Source organism: Entelurus aequoreus, linkage group LG02 (assembly GCF_033978785.1).
Source record: "Entelurus aequoreus isolate RoL-2023_Sb linkage group LG02, RoL_Eaeq_v1.1, whole genome shotgun sequence".
NCBI classification, from domain to species: domain Eukaryota; kingdom Metazoa; phylum Chordata; class Actinopteri; order Syngnathiformes; family Syngnathidae; genus Entelurus; species Entelurus aequoreus.
In genome coordinates this window covers 57127279-57147424 of record NC_084732.1, presented here as the reverse complement: position 1 = coordinate 57147424, position 20146 = coordinate 57127279, and the positions used below count along the sequence as shown (strand labels likewise).

At 41.0% G+C, this 20146-nt stretch overlaps 1 protein-coding gene across 2 annotated transcripts in view; it reads right to left on the bottom strand.

Annotated features, from left to right (window-relative positions):
• The window catches only part of LOC133636092 (EMILIN-1-A-like), a 96451-nt gene that overhangs the window by 35732 nt on the left and 40573 nt on the right, over positions 1 to 20146 (bottom strand). For both annotated transcript variants that reach the window (XM_062029744.1, XM_062029753.1), the window contains 6 exons: positions 13867 to 14120; positions 9645 to 9818; positions 7493 to 8611; positions 3484 to 3787; positions 488 to 727; positions 157 to 405 (listed from right to left, as the gene is read on the bottom strand). In XM_062029744.1, coding sequence (XP_061885728.1) covers positions 157 to 405; positions 488 to 727; positions 3484 to 3787; positions 7493 to 8611; positions 9645 to 9818; positions 13867 to 14120 — 2340 coding nt within the window. The remainder of the gene's footprint in view (positions 1 to 156; positions 406 to 487; positions 728 to 3483; positions 3788 to 7492; positions 8612 to 9644; positions 9819 to 13866; positions 14121 to 20146) is intronic.

Below are 20146 nucleotides of genomic sequence, written 5' to 3'. Positions count from 1 at the left end.
TAAATACATATCGATGATGACTGTTGATTATAATTAATAGAGCAATAAAGCCAGTGCCTTAAGAGGGGAGAGAGAATGGATAGTCACAACTATTTGTACTAGTTAGTTCAGAATGACTATAACACAATGACTATAGCATTGCAGTAAAGTTCATACCTTCCTTGATCTTGTGGATTGAGTCATAGACTCCATCCATCCTTCCACAGACACCCTCAAGTTTGGATAGCCTCTTCTCGAGCCCATCACTTGATCTCTTGCAGTCTCCCATCTCCACTAGCAACGTGCTCTCAAAACGTCGGACATCCCTGTCCATCCCATTCAACCGGTCCCGATTGTCCTCGATGTGTTCCGTCACCTCCTGTTGGATTTTGTCCAGTTCAGAAATAATCTTATCCTTGGTGTTTCCTGTCAGGGGAAAATGATCAAGCTGCATGATTTGGGGAGAAGGAAAACCAGAGATTGAAGACAATGATGAAAATGAGCTCACCCAGGTCGGTGATGACGCTGCCATGTTTGTGAACAGTGTGTTCTAAACCCTTAAGGGTGTCGTTTATGGAACTGAACGTCAGGATGACCTCAGACAGTTCACCCTGCAGCGTCTTCAACTGGTTGTTGTTCATGGAGCCTCCGATCACACTGTGACCATCTAAAGGCCTCTCTGCATCCAAACCATGTCCATCTGCAGCTCCATTTGCACTAGTCGAACCGCTGCTACCAGAACCACCACCTAAACAGTGGAGAAGAAGCTGAATACGCAAACAAGTCACATCAAAAACATTTACCTTCTTATCAACTCTTTTAGGTGCTTTGAACATTTCTTAATTTTTTAATTAAACAGTTAGGCAGGGAATTGCTGACTGCACACTTTCTGTATTGTAAAACAGTGGTCGTTTGATCAAAACTCTCAAAGAAGTCAACTTGATGTCCTCGGCCGACAACCTGACTGTTACTTAGAATGTATTATCCTTTAGCTACTTTGTGCTTCCAATATACATTTATATTCATTCATTTGCGATACCACTTATCTTGTTTAGGGTCATTTGTTGGCTGGAGTCGATCTCAGTCGACTGTAGTGGGTGGTGGTGGTTAACCAATGAGGTACACCCCTGACTGTTCATCAGCCGATTACAGGACATATATTCAAACAGGCGTTTACACTCACATTCATGCCAAAGGACAATTTACATTAGGGGTGCAACAATTCGTCAACAATGTCTGATACAATTTGTTGCAGACAAATTCATTTGTCAATAACAGTCGGTGACGTCATCGTTTGTATTTTTCCGAAACCAAAATGACCAATGAACAGCAGCAAAAATATGACAATTAAGGAAACTTTACCCTAAACACATCACAAACACAAATAACTTGCTCAATTGGCAAGAGTCCTTGCTTTTCATAGCAGTACATCTGTCATGCGGGAACATTTAAAGCGGAGGCATTTATTTCAAAATTATGTTTTACAGGGGAAACGTCAGACCCTTGCACTTTACCGAGGCTGTAGGCCTCTCAAGGCCTCACTGTTGTGTTTTTACATCCACATCTAAACTAAACAAAGTTGATACTAATCACACTGCTTATTATCCTTTTATGAAAGTGAGAATCGGAAAGAGAATTGTTGAGTTACCGAATCGTTAAGTCGAATCAAAAATGCAAACAGAATCGTGAAAATCCTGTCGATTCCCATCCCTACAGATGACACACACATATGCAGCGAGGAGGTGCAACTACGACATTTCCCCAACACCAAAGATACATTAGGGAAACCTGGAAGCGAGGTAAGCATTTGTATCGCAATGTATTGTGACACACGTAGAAATTCCTGATAGTATAAACCCCAAAACCAGTGAAGTTGGCACGTTGTGTAAATGGTAAATAAAAACAGAATACAATGATTTGCAAATCCTTTTCAACCTATATTCAATTGAATAGACTGCAAAGACAATATACTTAATGTTCTAACTGGAAAACGTTGTTATTTTTTGCAAATATTAGCTCATTTGGAATTCGATGCCTACAACATGTTTCAAAAAAGCTGGCGCAAGTGGCAAAAAAGACTGAGAAAGTTGAGAAATGCTCATCAAACACTTATTTGGAACATCCCACAGGTGAACAGGCTAATTGGGAATAGGTGGGTGCCATGATTGGGTATAAAAGCAGCTTCCATGAAATGCTCAGTCATTCACAAACAAGGATGGGGCGAGCATCACCACTTTGTGAACAAATGCCTGAGCAAATTGTCGAACAAATTAAGAACAACATTTCTCAACGAGCTATTGCAAGGAATTTAGGGATTTCACCATCTACGGTCTGTAATATCATCAAAAGGTTCAGAGAATCTGGAGAAATCACAGCACGTAAACGATGATATTACGGACCTTCGATCCCTCAGGCGGTACTGCATCAAAAAGCAACATCAGTGTGTAAAGAATATCACCACATGGGCTCAGGAACACTTCAGAAAACCACTGTCAGTAACTACGGTTTGTTGCTACATCTGTAAGTGCAAGTTAAAACTCTACTATGCAAAGCCAAAGCCATTTATCAACAACACCCAGAAACGCTGCCGGCTTTTCTGGGCCCGAGCTCTTCTAAGATGGACTGATGCAAAGTGGAAAAGTGTTCTGTGGTCTGAGGAGTCCACATTTCAAATTGTTTTTGGAAACTGTGGACGTTGTGTCCTCTGGACCAAGGAGGAAAAGAACCATCCGGATTGTTATAGGCGCAAAGTTCAAAAGCCAGCATCTGTGATGGCATGGAGGTGTATTAGTGCCCAAGGCATGGGTAACTTACACATCTGTGAAGGCACCATTAATGCTGAAAGGTACATACAGGTTTTGGAGCAACATATGTTGCCATACAAGCAACATAATCATGGACGCCCCTGCTTATTTCAGCAAGACAATGCCAAACCACGTGTTACAACAGCGTGGCTTCATAGTAAAAGAGTGCAAGTACTAGACTGGCCTGCCTGTAGTCCAGACCTGTCTCCCATTGAAAATGTGTGGCGCATTATGAAGTCTAAAATACCACAACGGACACTGCAGACTGTTTAACAACTTAAACTGTACATCAAGCAAGAATGGGAAATAATTCCACCTGGAAAGCTTAAAAAATTGGTCTCCTCAGTTCCCAAAGTGTTGCTAAAAGGAAAGGCCATGTAACACAGTGGTAAAAATGCCCATGTAACACAGTGGTAAAAATGCCCCAGTGCCAATTTTTTTGCAATGTGTTGCTGCCATTAAATTCTAAGTTAATGATTATTTGCAACAAAAAAAGTTTCTCATTTCGAACATTAAATATCTTGTCTTTGCAGTCTATTCAATTGAATATAAGTTGAAAAGGATTTGCAAATCATTGTATTCTGTTTTTATTTATGAATTACACAACGTGCCAACTTAACTGGTTTTGGGTTTAGTATTTTTAGTTACCGGTAAGTACATTTTATTTGTGTGACTTAGCACTCTGATGAAAGCCTCTTACATTGACTGGTGCACCGTGCGACATCCTCTCGCAGAAGGCGAACTTCATCCTGTAAGTGGGAGCAGATCTGGTTGCAGGCACCCCCAGAGTCCATACTAAGCTGGAGTCTGTTCAAGTGGTTCTGCAGACGGCCCAGTTCATCCTTGGATTGGTTCTGCAGCTTCCGTAATTCATCTTCCACCGTCCCACAGAGAAAACAGTCTTGCCCGAGCAAATCCACCTCTGTCACGATACGGTTGAAATGTTCACCGTGATCACCAGTCAAAGCCTTAATCTTACGGACGTCATGGCTCAGGTCCACTACCTAAATGATGGAATGAATTCATGTTAATATTCATGTCATCTTTTGTTTGCGAGTTACGTTTATTTGGAGATCTGAGACTAAATCTATTGACACTTATTATTACAATTACATACAGTAACTATCAGGAGTAACTATCAGGGGTAATGACATTTGATTGTGCTTAAATTGGAGCTGAACTCAATTGGGCTAAATGTGTACATCAACATGTTGGCATATATCCATGCTCCAAGTTTAGGTAGCGCAACATGATGACGACCAAAGAGATGCACCGTTTTAACTCAAGACTTTCAGGCGTGTCGAATTCAGTCCGGCACTTTAGGTCGCAGGGCCAAACAATTATTGAACCATATTCGAGTTGATTCTATCTGTACTTAAATATTGAAAATGTCTCAAATCTGTTACAAAATACAAATTGACTTTATTTTTTCTCTTCAACATTAAACATTTTGAAAGTGGAGGTGTATTTCTATTGCAACTCGCAAACTTGAAAATTGCATACATTTTTTTTTAATACTACAAAATAATATCAGTCAATATGTAAGCTATTATTCTAGGACTTTTTTGTTAGCGCAGTCAGACAGGATTTTATGCACAGCAAATTTTATTGTGTACTACTTCAACTTTCATTTATGTCCAGCACTTGAATTTCGCTACGAAGTTTTGCAAACTCTTGAAATCAGGGGTGTCCCGATAAACATTTCTGGCCCCTGATCCCGATCCGATTTAGCTTTAGCGGTTAGTTACTTGTGTCATCCTGCTTGGTTTGTACGCGTGTACCCATTCATTTTCCTCTAGTCCTCCAGTGATAATGGTACATTAAAGAAACTTACGTTTATTTTCCGTCACGGTGTTGAGGATTGGTATATACATGACATGCTTGTTAAGCTTGCTCTGAAATTTGAGCCGGTGTTTTGGCAAAACATGCCTCCGCGCTCCTGGAATTCACGAACCCATCTCCGTCCGGCATGTATATAACAAGGAATATTGAAATGTAATTCTGTCTCCCAGAGCATGCCTCCCTTTTGAAGGAATCTTTCACATGCTCATCTGCAGCTATTTAGCTGATCGCCGAACAGTTAAAAAAAATGCTAAATATCAGCCCCGATCCGATCCACATCTAGTTGAGGGCGATATATGGCTATGATTTTTTTCATCACATGTTCGCATCTCTGTCAATGTAAACAAGAAAGTGAGGATGTCTGTGTGTTGCTAAAGATTTATATAGGCATAGGCGATAAATCAACTTTATCGATGAATTCAAGGTTTTGTTGCAGACAATTTAAAACATAAAAATCAATGTTTTTGTCTTCTTGCTCCGGCATATTTGTGCACCCAGGAGCTTCTACCCTCTTCCTTATTCCCTGAGGGAAATTCACACACACAGCACAACATGGCTAATGCTAACGCATACAAGAGCAAGACGTTTGTTCTAAAAAAAAAAAGAATAGTGTTGTCAGTGGTTTGGTTTTGCGGCAACAGGCATGGAACAAATGACTCCATGCTGCAAACGTGGTTTAAAAAAAGGCTATAGCACAAAAAACTTATTCCAGCATCTGAAACAAGTATTCAACTGAGTGGGGGAAATGCAACTCTTTACATAGCGAACAAGAAGATAACAACAAACAAACTCCCGCTAAAAAGGAGCTTACTGTAGAGACTCATTTACAAAAGGTACCATAAGAAAGAAGCACAGTGGAGAACGATCACTAAAGTGGTCGCTCTGCACGTCGCTAAAGATGTGGTTCCCAACAGTGGAAACGCCTGCACTTATCCACTCACTAAACTATAGAGACCTCCCAATGCTACATTTTTATTTACAGGAGTATTGTATTAAAGACAGAAGAAATAAGTTTGTACTTTATCGATCTCCAATGCTGGACTTAATGTATTATTATTATTAAATTTTTGTTTACATAAAGTATTTTATTCTATCCAGAAGTTTTACTTCCCATGTGAAGCTCCATATTGAATAACTTTATTTGATTAGGACAATGCATATTGATCAACAAATGAGCAAAAGCATCACAGTAAATATGGCAGAATTATCTACAATAGTTAAATATCATCTGTTTCATCTGTTTAGTTTTTTGAAAATGATTTTATACAAAGTCCAATTTATGTCTGTATGTCTAACTTTATAAAGATTATAATTTTGCCAATACTAAAATGCAGTGTATGTCTATGGCGTGTGCATTTGAGTGCTGCTGAGGGACAAATTTGATTGAACAAAATTGTGAGGGGAACTTTCAGGGATTGGACAAAGTTGCAAGGATGCACATAATTTGTGGGGATTTCCTTAACTGGTGTGAATTGGCACCGTCACAACATTGCGAATACCAAGAAAGCTGTTATTTATGCCTGCCTCGCCTGTTCCTCAGTGCTCGAGGGTTGACTATGTTAGGGACCTTACGCTGGATGCATGACTTCTCCTCCTTGTTTGAGTATAATAAAAACTCTTACCTGCACGTCGTTCTCCTGTTTCCTGCATCTTGGGGTCACAACTACCGCAGCCATGCGAGGTCCCGACAGTAATTAGTCAATTGTTACTGCCTAAGGTCTGCCTGACTTTGAAGATACTGTAAATACTTGTATTTTACTACATTAGTTGTTTATTGGGCACACCATTTTGTAATTGTACATTAGATATTTGCATTCTAACTTATAAGAAGAGGAAGATGTGACATTTTGCCGTAAAAAAAATCTTAAATTTGCTTGCCCCAAAAAAAGGTTGCACAAAAATTCAACCAACCAAAGCAACATCAACAGTTTATAAGGCAAAATATAATAGTAAGCACAAAAGTAAGCAAGAGTTGCATAGCTAAACATGAATAGCTAAACATGCTACACTACACACCGTAAAAGGATACAAGAAATCATGCTAACCTCTTAACAAAAGCTCTTGAATGTAGTAATCAGAGATGGGCAAATCGGTACAAATATTGACATCTATGATGCCAAGTATAGTATCAGCATATGGTAAAAACTACAGTGATTAGAATAATATTTTTTACTATGACAAAATATTTGTCTTTTTTTTTTACCTTTTTGTTATTGTTGGACACAGGAGGACTTTGAGGGCAAAAGCAGAGTCAATGTTTTTTCTTTTGTTTAGTTATTTTGCTCAACATATTGTATGTTGTAAGAGAGAATACAGACATAATACTAATATGTGATTGATATTAGTACAATGCAATCCCTTGTTTTGGTCCGTATATGATTGTGATAAAAATGTGATCATTCAATGATCTTGAAAATGTGAAGTATTAGCATTAGCACTGGTATGATCAACACTGGCGCTGCAACTACTTGGTATTGGATCAATTTGTAGTATTGCCCAAAACTAAAGTCTAGAATCCAAACAATAGAAGAACAAGTGCTTATTACTTTTTAACAGATGTGTAGATAGAACCATGTTACAACATAAAGTAACCAACTATTAATTACCAAGTAGATTAATAATAATTTTGAAAAAATTATAAAACCAGAAATGATGCAATATGTTACTGCATACATCCAAATTAGGAGCCTTTCTAAACCGTTTTGAAATGGTTCAAGTATCATTTATATGCTAAATAATAGTTTGTGATATTTATCGTTATCACAATAGGCTGCAAAATATGTCGCAATATAATCTTTTTGCCCATGAAGGAACTAAAAGCAGAAATCCTTTAATGTTCAGTAGTTCAAAATAAAGGTTGTATTTACCTTGTCATTAAGAGTGTCTCCAGACACCGATAGATCTTTGATTCTCGTGTTGAAATGTCTGATCTGATCCTCGTTGGCGACCACTCTCCACTCCAATGATTTCTTTGTGGAATTATCTCTTTCTCCTCCGAGCTCAGATGATACTTCTCCTCCTCCTATTGTCACACCTTCTTTGCCACCTGCACCAGTGCCACCTCTGCCTCCAACTGTGCCACCTCTGCCTCCACCTGTGTCACCTCTGTCTCCACCTGTGTCACCTCTGTCTCCACCTGTGTCACCTCTGTCTCCACCTGTGTCACTTCTGCCACCACCACTGCCACCTCTGCCATCGGCAGTTTCACCTCTGCCACCACCAGTACCACCACCAGTGCCACCTCTGCCACCCCCTGTGTCACCTCTGCCAACACCAGTGTCACCTGTTCCACCATCATTGATGGTATTTCCTCCTCCTTTTCCCACCAATTCTCCACAGCCACACTCCTTCAGCTCCCTGTTCAGGAGGAAGGTAGTGTTTTCCAGCTTTGATAGTGTCTTATCATGCTCGGCCACTCTCTGCTTTACAAGCCCCACGTCCAGCTCCACATCTGCGATCCTGAAGGCCTGATCGTCGAAGCGGTCCAGGAACACAGTCCTGAGGTCAGCGAGGTCTTTATGGAAGTAGTCCTTCAAATCATTTTCCAGGTATTCACAGCTTTGCTCCGTTTGCTCCATAGTGTTATTGACCCGCCGTTCCAAATCCTTCAGTAAGTTATTCAGTTTATCTTGTGTTACAACCACATCCCCTCTGCCACCACCAAGGCTACCCCCGGCACCAATCTCCCCGCCTCTGAAGCCTCCGTCCTTATCACCGCTGCTACTTCCTCCTCTGAGCACATTGTTGAGGCGGTTTTGAAGAATATCAAAGTTCTCGGCCGCTGTGCTGATCTTGCGCTCGGTATCTGTGATGCGGTTTCTGAGGTTGTCGATGCCGTCACAGCATCCCCTTGAAGTTGCCACCTCCCGCCGCAGCCCATCAATGCCCTGCCGATGACGAACATCCATAGCATTGAGCTGCTTCTCCAGGGCCCGGATTCTTTCACGATCTTCCCGCTGCTGCCTTTGTAGGTCCTCCACGCCAGCCTGAACAATTGTCTACAGTGAATTTACGTCTTATTTATGTACCGTATTTTAGGACCGTAGGGCACACCAGATTATAAGGCCCACTGCCGATGAGCGTGTCTTTTCAAGTCTATTTTCATTCAAAAGGCGCACCGCATTATAGACGCATTAGAGGGGATATATTACATATATATTTGTTCTACTTTTAAAACACTTCCTTGTGGTCTACCTAAAATGTAATGATGGTTATTTGGTCAAATATAACATTTTGACCACATAACCATTCAACTTTGACAGCGTCTTGTCCCCGTCATCTTTGTTGTACCGGTAGTTTTTTGCGCTTCCGTTGAGTCTACTGACAGATATAAGTTAGAACTGCACGCTACTTTATGTCAGAAATAGAAAAAAACAGTGGAGGATGAATGCCCCATAACAAGAGGATAGAGAGAGAATAAGCTTATCGACTACTGCACGGACAATGGCGGACGCGTGCAAATTTTGGAGACTTATGCAGATCCCAAATACACATCAGCAGCTACCAATAGGTAAAAAAAGTTGGTAAGATATTGCAAAACAAAACACCAGATAAAATATTTTCTAATAGGTGCCATTTTGGGGTCCTTATACACACACCATAATAATAACCGTATGTTGAAGCACAGTCTGCCTGACTACGGTAGCCGTAATGTTCTGCGTTCCATCAAGCGGTGCGGCTTTGTAGCTTACCAAAGTTGTATCAAAACATTTGTACAGATTGAGTGCAGGTGTCAACTTGCAGTCCACGCGTATCTCTTATGAGTGACTGCCATTTACTAGTCTTACTTATCATTACATCATGTACCAAATAAAATTGTTTCGAGGTCGGTAAGCACAACCAGAATTATTACGTAAATTAGGTGCACCGGGTTATAAGGTGCACTGTTGTTTTTTTAGAAAATGAAAGGATTTTAAGTGCGCCTTATAGTCCAAAAAATACGGTACTTCTAAAAAACAATACATGTGAAGGGTACAAGCAAGAATATAGAGTGCATAATAATAAGAGTAAGAGTAATACCTGACAGGAAGAACATGATAGTGAAACTCTTCTCTCTAGCTCCTTCAGGATCTCTTCTTTCAGCGAGTTTAGGCTTTTTCCACTCACACCTCCTCCAGGAAGACCTCCTTCCAAATCATTCCCCTTTCCATTTACAAGGTGGTTGTTGATACTGACCAGGGTTTTATCGTGAGCCTACACAACAACAATATTAAGTAGACATGTAACTGAAAACTGTTATAATAAAATAATATTGTTACCGGTAATAATAAACAGTACAAATTATGAAGATTGTGTTGGAAACACACACAGAAGTGGGAAGATCAGACAAAAACATAAATTGAGATAAATGCATGATGTTGTTGATAATTTTAAAATGTTGTGTGATTCAGTTTTTCAGCAATTATTTTGCCATAATTTTGCCTGTTTTTTTCAATACGTCTCAAGTTATGTTGTGGCCAAATATTACAGTAGTCATGAAATGGAGTGTCCAGACAAACAATCTCACGCATTAGTGACTTTCTTTTTTATTGAATGCTTCATCATCCTCAGAAAAATAGTTACGGTGTTTGGTCTTCTGATCATGTTGGAAAACTGCTTCAAAATAGCTATCTGTACAAGCGCAAAGTTTCCCCAATCTGATTTAAAACTGGCTTGATCGGAACTCCAATACCACTGTTAACATGGACACTATACTGTTCATGACGTGTGTATTTATGCGTTATTGTACTCGGGTGTGTTAACATGTTCCTCCTCCAAACCAACCTACACGCCATTGAAAGACAAGTTCGACAATGATCGATCTCCTATGAATTCATCCATCAGACGGTAAGACTGAAAGCTGGGGAGGTCAGAACCACCTTTACTGTATAGACCAGTGGTTTTCAAACTTTTTTCACAAAGTACCACCTCAAAAAACACTTGGCTTTCTAACTACCACCATAATGACCAACATTAAATGACAGTAGTGTAGTAGACCTGCATATTCATTAAAAACAAGGCAGAGGTTTTATTTAACAAGCATATTTAATAGTTTTGGCCACTGTAACATTACACACAGTTTAAACAGTAATACTGTGTTTGAATATTTAATTAAGTGATTCTTTGGCATTCCACTAGATGGAGCCTGTGTACCTTTAGTGCTACACCTACTACAGTTTGAAAATCACTGGTTTAGACTTTTACTTTGTAGTAGGAAGCCGAATCCAGGGGTTATTATTTTGGTCGATAGTTTCAGTGAAATAATTCTGCTTCCCTCGCGCCATGTTTGTTGCTCGGAGTAAAACTCTGTCTGTCTCAGAGGCGGAAACATAAAACGCTGACGTTGCACACATGTACAGTGAAAGTAATTTTACCCAAACCACAAAGACAGGTTCAGAATAGGTGTGTATATGGACATTGTTCGGAATAACATTTGACATACACCACCCCACTATTTCAGAATTCATTTTATTTTCGAATGAACCGTATTGGATCAGTATCTTCTCATTGACGTGTTTATACAAAGCATTTTTAATTTGATTGGGCCTTTATTCTGATTATTTGGGTCAATGTAAACAAGACTAATGTTGTAATTCATCTATCCGATTCACCGTAGCTCCCCAGTTCCAGGAGTATTTATGCAGCCCCAGGCCATAACATTACCACCAACATGATTGGCTGTACCTACAATTACCTTTTTACTTACTTGTATGTACAGTCGCGATCAAAAGTTTACATACACTTGTAAAAAACATAATGTCATGGCTGTCTTGAGTTTCCAATACTTTCTACAACTCTTATTTTTTTGTGATAGAGTGATTGGAGCACATACTTGTTGGTCACAAAAAACATTCATGAAGTTTGGTCTTTTATGAATTTATTATGAGTCTACTGAAAATGTGACCAAATCTACTGGGTCAAAAGTATACATACAGCAATGTTAATATTTGGTTACATGTCCCTTGGCAAGTTTCACTGCAATAAGGCACTTTTGGTAGCCATCCACAAGCTTCTGGCAAGCTTCTGGTTGAATTTTTGACCACTCCTCTTGACAAAATTGGTGCAGTTTTCTGACATGGACTTGTTTTTTCAGCATTGTCCACACGTTTAAGTCAGGACTTTGGGAAGGCCATTTTAAAACCTTAATTCTAGCCTGATTTAGCCATTCCTTTACCACTTTTGACATGTGTTTGGGGTCATTGTCCTGTTGGAACACGCTGATGATTTTAGGTTGTCCTGAAGAATTTGGAGGTAAACCTCCTTTTTCATTGTCCCATTTAAAGCCCCAGTTTAATTGGCAGCAAAACAGACCCAGAGCATAATACTACCATCATCATGCTTGCCGGTAGGTATGGTGTTCCTGGGATTAAAGGCCTCACTTTTTCTCCTCCAAACATATTGCTGGGTATTGTGGCCAAACAGTTACATTTTTGTTTCATCTGACATCACATAGACAAAGATAAGGCCTGGAGGAAAGTGCTGTGGTCAGTGGGCGTTTATGCGGAGGTAAGGGTAATTATTAGGGGTGTGGGAAAAAATCGATTTGAATTCGAATCGCGATTCTCACGTTGTGCGATTCAGAATCGATTCTCATTTTTAAAAAAATCGATTTTTTAAATGTATTTATTTATTTAAAAAAAATTAATATTATTTTCAATTAATCAATCCAACAAAACAATACAGAGCAATACCATAAAAATGCAATCCAATTCCAAAACCAAACCTGACCCAGCAACACTCAGAACTGCAATAAACAGAGCAATTGAGAGGAGACACAAACACGACACAGAAAAAAACAAAAGTAGTGAAACAAAAATTAATATTATCAACAACAGTGTCAATATTAGTTACAATTTCAACATAGCAGTGATTAAAAATCCCTCATTGACATTATCATTAGACATTTATAAAAAAGAAAAAAAAAGAACAATAGTGTCACAGTGGCTTACACTTGCATCACATCTCATAATCTTGACAACACAAAGATAAAATACGTCATATTTTTGGTTCATTTAATAGTGAAAACAAATTTACATTATTGCAATCAGTTGATAAAACATTGTCCTTTACAATTATAAAAGCTTTTTACAAAAATCTACTACTCTGCTTGCATGTCAGCAGACTGGGGTAGATCCTGCTGAAATCCTATGTATTGAATGAATAGAGAATCCTTTTCAATTGGGAAAAAATCGTTTTTAAATCCAGAATCGTATTAAATTGAAAAAAAAAAATCGATTTTGAATCGAATCGTGACCCCAAGAATCGATATTGAATCGAATCGTGGGACACCCAAAGATTCACAGCCCTAGTAATTATGTTCCGTAAATTCCGGACTATAAGCCGCTACTTTGCTCCTACGCTTTGAATCCTGTGGCTTATAGAACGGTGTGGCTAATTTCTGGATTTATATTTGCTTACAGCTGTAATGTTTTGTATTCAACAAATAGTTTTGATAAAACAAGAAGAGACATTGAAAAGGTATGTTACTGTTTGTGCTATGGCGCCATCTTTTGGAAGAGTTTGCATATTCGGCGGGTGGAACATAATTTCCCTTTGTTTAGTGCTTTGAACCACAAGTACATGTGCCATTCCGTCTTCTAGACGTCCATAGCATTTCTATCCGTACGTTTTTTTCCATTTGTCATTCCAAAAAGCATTTGTAAGTTTTACAATATGGCTAAAACAATTCATAATTACTAAACCGTCACATGTTTGATAGTAGTGTTTTCATACGTGCAATGGTAATGTATTCAAGCTAACGTCATTCGCATTAGCTAATATGTTAACACATTTACAAGTGTCTTTGTTAGTATTATTGGAATTATTGAGTCTGTTTAGCTGATTGGAGAGCTAGCTTCTGTAGCTAGTGAGTCCATGACAATAACTTTGGTTTTGTTAGATCAGGCGTTATACTGCTGTGTTACAGGCACCGTTTGGAAAAAATTAAGGTACAGTATGTAAATAAACATTTACAAAATTGTTCTGTGTAAGTAACTCATTTCACAATGTATATATCTGCGGCTTATAGTCCTGATAACAATAATAATACATAATAATATATGTAAAAATATTTTTTTGCACCCACAAAAATTTTGTGGGTGCAGTTTGTATACTGGTACGCTCTATAGTCCAGAAAATACAATATGTCCGTGACACTGCTTGTACCACTACTTTTCTCTGCCGGGGAAATATTTGTGGCTGCTATCTGCACGTGGCAGCTAACAAAGGTTTGACTGTAGTTTAAAAGTGGGCATCACCTCACCTGAGTGCGATTGTCGAGCTGATCCAGTTTAGCTTGAATGCTGTGAATAGTTTCTTTGATTTCGGGCTGAGCTGCATCAGCAGGGTTTCTTCCTCCGGAGGAGATACCGCCGCTGCCACTGAAACCAGGTTTGTTGACCCCTCCCTTAAAGTGCTCGTTCATGGAGATCATTGTCGACTGCAGGTCCTCAATAGTTTTGGTCAGAGTATGGATCTTGTCCTCCAACTGCCTCATTTTTTCACTATCCACCCTTCCTAAAAAAGAAAGACAAAGTCAGTGCCAACAATAGTGTCCAAAGTTAGGCTCGCAGCGGACGCACATGTCAGCTCACGCTTCTGGGACGCTCAGTTGCTTCCGATTGGCAACTGGTGTATGGCCAGTGCTGCAGTGTGTGGTGTTTTTTTCTTCACTTCTTGCCTGGTAGGACCGGCTGTCATGTTTAAAGCATTTTTTTCAATAAGGTATTTAGTTTATGAGTTGGTTTCTTTTTCGGATTGTGCAGGTGTAGAGGTAGGGCACAATCCAGTGGTTAGTGCTCATGCCTCACAATACAAAGGTCCTGGGTTCGATTCCCGAGTCGTTCAGTGTGGAGTTTGCATGCTCTCCCAGTTACTGTGTGAGTTCAATTCAGATGCTCTGGCTTCCTCCCACCTCCAAAGACATGCACCTGGGGATAAGTTGATTGGCAACACTCAATTGGCCCTAGTGTGTGAATGTGACTATGAATGTTGTCTGTCTGTCTGTGTTGGCCCTGCCATGAAGTGGCAACTTGTCCAGGGTGTACCCCGCCTTCCGCCAGAGTGCAGCTGGGTTAGGCTCCAGCCCCCCAGCAACCCCAAAAGGGACAAGCGGTGTAATTTGGATTGATGGAAGCCAACCCTGTATAGGCGTCTCAGCGTCTTTTACTCACTTTCTTTTGAGACTTTATGGCATGGGAGAGTTTTTTTCTTTTGTAAATAAATACTCTGAAAAAACAACTTAGAGTATTAAAAACCATAGCCAATGTTAAAAATAAAACCTGTTTACTTAAACCCACTCAAGACACCGCTACCAGCACAATATCTGTCGATAGAATGGAATTACCCTCATTAGAATTATATTCAGTTGTATAAAATGACTGTTTCCATGCACTAAATTAGTCTGATATCTCAAAGTCCGTTTTTTTGTATTTTTATACCAACATGTGAAGTCCCAGTGTCCATGCAAACCCCGCTAAAAGGAAATATGCCCCCACACATATTTCCTTTTAGCGCAGAGAAATGCATTGCTTTTTCGGTGACCTATGACGTCACACTAGGCATTTGCGGCTCCTTACATGTATACAACCTCGCTCTATTGTACCTGATGTCCGTTGTAATATTTGCACAGATTACAAATATTATGTTTCTAAGAGCTATGTTGATGTTAAATAGCAGACAGCATCAAGAAATTATCTTATTTTGTGCTACGAACATGATACTATTACCAAGAATGTATCGGAGACAGGTCTGAAGCAAAGCAAGACTGGCGGGAAAGAGTTTTACGAAGGAATTTTTGGACGGCGAATCATGGAAACAAAACTTTCTCGGAGTTCATTCATAAGGCTCTGTGGATTGATGGAAGGAATTTTAAATCCAAAAGAAAAGACCGGCTGAAACTGTTCCACATGAAGGTTGCATTTGTTCTAGACTATCTTGCCAGTTGTGTGGAATACAGAGTTATTGTTAATCAGTTTGTAGTGCACAAATGCAGCGTGAAGAGGTTTGTGTACGCTTTATAATTCGCCTTTAATATACCTGCTTCATTCTCTTTCATCCCATTTGTATTTCGTTCGGGAATCCGAATTAAGCCGACATTCTACATTTCTTTAGCTACCTTCTTAAATAAATCTCTGTTTCTTTTTTTCTTGCATAGATGCACTTCAAAATGTTCTGTACTTTTAATTTGTGAAGCATATAAACAATCTCCTCATCGTTACAATTGTTGCTTCTTTTTATTTAATGGTATCTGCTTTCACGTTACATCCAGCGCATTGAGACTGGCGCATGCGTGATACGAAGGGCCCCACACCGGCAGCACAGGCCCACTTGAGAGATCTGGTTTCAGATCGCATAATCCAGGTGTGTTAGTCCGACTTTTCAAAAACCGAACACAATCGGATTCAGGTGTTCTATGGGTTATAGGATGTTTATTCATACGTTCTGATTTGCACAAGAAGACACCTGAAACCAAAAAGTGCCTGTTTCCTGTTGTTATTTGTTACAAGGCTTAAGTGCTGAATCCCTTCGGATGGGTTGAAAGGACATACTTGTGTGTGAGCTATAGGTGGTGTGACAGACCACCTCCTCTGATCAGGGATGGCTCCCCTCACCCTCTCTTTGAACCATCAGTTTTCCCTGTCCAGAATATGCAGATTTTTGTCCTCATAAGAGTGTTGTTTCTCTCTGAGGTGCAGGTAGACAGCTGAGTCTTAAACTGAACAGTTTGGCCATCTGTGTTGTTACATGCGCCTGCTTAGTGGTTGTTTTGTTTCACCAAAATAAAATCAGTGCATTTGTCACTGCATGGACAGCATGCTTTTTCCCTGGGTGTAGGATATTTGGTCTTTGGGGTGCAGTAAGTGTTGCCTCAGTGTGTTACCAGGTGGGAGGTGCACTGAAATGTGTTGGTTAAAAAATATTTAGAGTTTCTCAGATAGACCTAATATATGTGGAATGACAATGGTTTTCACCTTTTTCCTTCCTTACCTGCTTTGTTCTGTTTCTTCTACAACCGGGTGCACTTTTTATGAACGACTAGCTGGGGTTTTTTCTCTCTGGCCTGTGGGCTGGTGGGAACGTTATCAGCTGTGTTGTAGGGTTTTGGTAACACCCAGCTTGTGTTCTAGTGAATTGTGTGACTCAAAAAGTAGGTATTGGTCAGTATGTGCGGCTGTTGTCTCCAATGTGGACGTCACAGTCCAAACAAGGCAACTCACTGTCTTTGACAACCTCACATCTGAACTTGATGTTTTTGTCCAATAAGTTTATGTTCAGTAAAGGCGTGCACTTCTTGGCTTCTGATTGTAACCCCTATGTCATCCACAGCCTTGGGGCCTATTCTCCCATGTGTTTAAGTGGAAAAAGCTGCGCAATTGTGCAGATTTTGGCTGTGTAGCGTGTCCCCCTTGACTTAAGTCTGTCACCGCGGCCTTCATTCAAGATGCACGCTTTGGGTGGAGCAACCTTTAAATGTGGGCGTTCCCTGTCAAATCTGGTCTGGCGCGGATTCTCTCATCGACTAAAATACTTTTGCTCTTACACGCTTCTGAGGCTTTAATAAGTCCAGCGGCCTAGGGAAGTGAAACATTATATCGCACAAGAAGTTTGGTTTCAGTCTACACCCCTTTTACAGCAATAAAATGTTAAAAAACAACTTTCAAAAGGATATCAAATCTAGTCTGATTGCTTCAATTGGATACATCTGCAAACATCCATTGATGATTGATTGATGAGTAAGGACCATAACGTAACTCTTTTAACAATCATAAACCCAAATGCACGTGGCTTTGTCTCTTACTAAGTGAAAGAGAAGAAGAGTGCGATTACTGCATAAAACACATGGCGACTGTGCCTATTTCAGACGGGTTTGGACGTCCTGGGACGATCAACGCATAGCCTATAAATACGGCTGGACCGCAAGGTCACCATTGATCTATGCTGCTTTTCAATAGAAAATACAGACATACAGTACTTGTCTATCAGATGCTAAAAAAAGGACGAGGAGGTGATCAACATTTGCTTTATTGAACAGATTGGCAAACATGTAGAAAGCAGAATTACTAACAAACAATTATTAATTGGAATCAAATGATTTGCTAGATTTTTTTGATAGTTAATGTCAAACTGTCAGCTGTCAACTCTTCGACTCGCACATGCATGTACATGCACGCACGCACGCACACACAAATTTCCCTCAGTTTCACAAAAAATTGTACCAAGCAGAACTCTTAACTTCACACATAACAGGAGAGTGGCAACACTAAATAAGTACAACAAAGTTTAATCTATTTTCGACAGATTATTATTCACATCCAGCCAGGAAGAAGAAGCTGTAGTAGAGTACATACACACACAACATCACCATGACGACACACATACATCTATCTGTATGTTGGATGGATACTGTCATGTCTCTGATCATGTTTTGTTTAAGTTATGTCCTGTTTGGTTTTTGGACTCTTTTTGGGGGACTGGGCGACCCACCGCCCAGTCCCCCTCCCACCCTCCCATTAATCTTGATCAATGTTTTTCTGGTATCTGTCCTTAAGGGGGGACCTCTGTCATGTCTGTGATCATGTTTTGTTTAAGTTATGTCCTGTTTGGTTTTTGGACTATTTTTGGTTCCTGTTTTCACTCCATTGTTTTGTCACCATAGCAACCATTAGTTTCACCTGGTTCACATTTTCACTCACATACCTGTTGTCAATCATATCTTTGTTATTTAAGCCGATAGTTGCCAGGAAGTCAGCCTGGCGACATTACCGCTGTTACCCTTGACACCCATGCTATCTGCTATTACCATAGCTCAGTGGTTCTCAAACTTTTTTTGTCATCCCCCACTTTGGACAAGGGGAGTTTTCAAGCCCCACCTGCCCCCATCGCCCCAACAGAACGCTAATGCCAAGCTTAACATTTTCAAATTTATCGAACATCAAGTAACATCAAGTTTTATACATTCAAACTCAATAACATAAAATAAAATCAAGTTCAATAATAAATAAAATAACTGTGCAGCTGTGGTATAACTTGCATCAAGTTCAATATCAAATAAAATAATTGCATCAATTCAATAATAAATAAAACAAAAGTGTTATAACTTGCATCAAGTTCAATAATAAATCAAAAAAAGTGTTATAACTTGCATCAAGTTCAATAATAAATAAATGTACCTCCGCCTTGTGCGCGCTTTTTGTTAACTCTTTTTATTAGAATTAAATCATGTCCTTACCTTCACGCCATGTCCGCTCCAGTTTCTCTTGCATCTCGGGAAAACAAACCCCCCATAGTCCACGTCGTGACAGAATGTCGCCAGCAGTAAAAAGTTTTCCCGCAAAGAACTTGGACGAGTTGGACGAAGGAACGTGGGAGGTCCTGCGCGCCATGGAAGCCAAGACGCTGCGCTTTTCCCCAAGGGAGCGCAGGGGGATGATGTAGGGGCCTGGAGGCAAGCTAGTGCCGATCTGCACGTCGCTCCAGTCCCGGAAACGTCGCCAAGGACGAGGGACGTCAGGAAAGGCTTCCGCGAGTGGACAGGATGCGCCGCTCCCGCGGGCTCCTCCCCCTCCGGGCGGTAATGGACGACAGCCAGCCTGGCAGCTCCAGGAGGACGCCACAGACCTGGAGATTTTTTTTCCAAATTATTTTTCTTGTCAAACCAGGCCATGTCCTAGTTTTCATGCCACCCCCACGCCACAAGATTTTTCTTTTTTTTCACCCACTAAAACAGGTGGGTAAAAATAAAAGGCAATTTGGACAATTTAGAGGGGAGTATTCTCCCCCTCTCCTGACCTCCCTCCACCCACCCCGAAAAACGGTTCCAGACCGCGGGGAGCGCGTGTGGTATCCGCTCCTTGAGGGGGGGGCTAGGGCTGGGAACTGTACTAGTGGGGTGGCTCAGCTGCACCATGCCAAGCCGCAACCTCCAGTCCGACCACCACCACCAGTTCTTCACCATGCCAAGCCACAGCCTCCAGCCCGGACGCCACCACCGGTCTTTCGGCCTGCTAAGCCGCAACCTCTGGCCCGGCCGCCACCACCGGTCTTTCGGCCTGCCAAGCCGCAACCCCCAGCTAGGCCACCTCTGCCGAAGCCAAAGCCACAGCTAGCACCAGTCCCTGCACCACACCAAGTACCAGTCCCTGCACCACGCCAAGTTCCAGTCCCTGCACCACGCCTAGTACCAGTCCCTGCACCATGCCAAGTACCAGTCCCTGCACCATGAGAAGTACCAGTCCCTGAACCACGACAAGTACCAGTCCCTGCGCCACAACAAGTACCAGTCCCTGAACCACGACAAGTACCAGTCCCTGCACCACGCCGCCAAGACTCAAGCCAGGACTCAAGCCAGGACTCAAGCCAGGACCCACCAAGCCAGGACCCACCAAGCCAAGACCCACCAAGCCAAGACCCACCACGCCAAGACCCACCACGCCAAGCTTCGCCGCCTGCCGCACCACGCCAAGCTTCGCCGCCTGCCACGACGAGGACATGCGCATCCACGCCTGTCACGACGACGACGTGCCAACCTTCTCGTCGGCCAC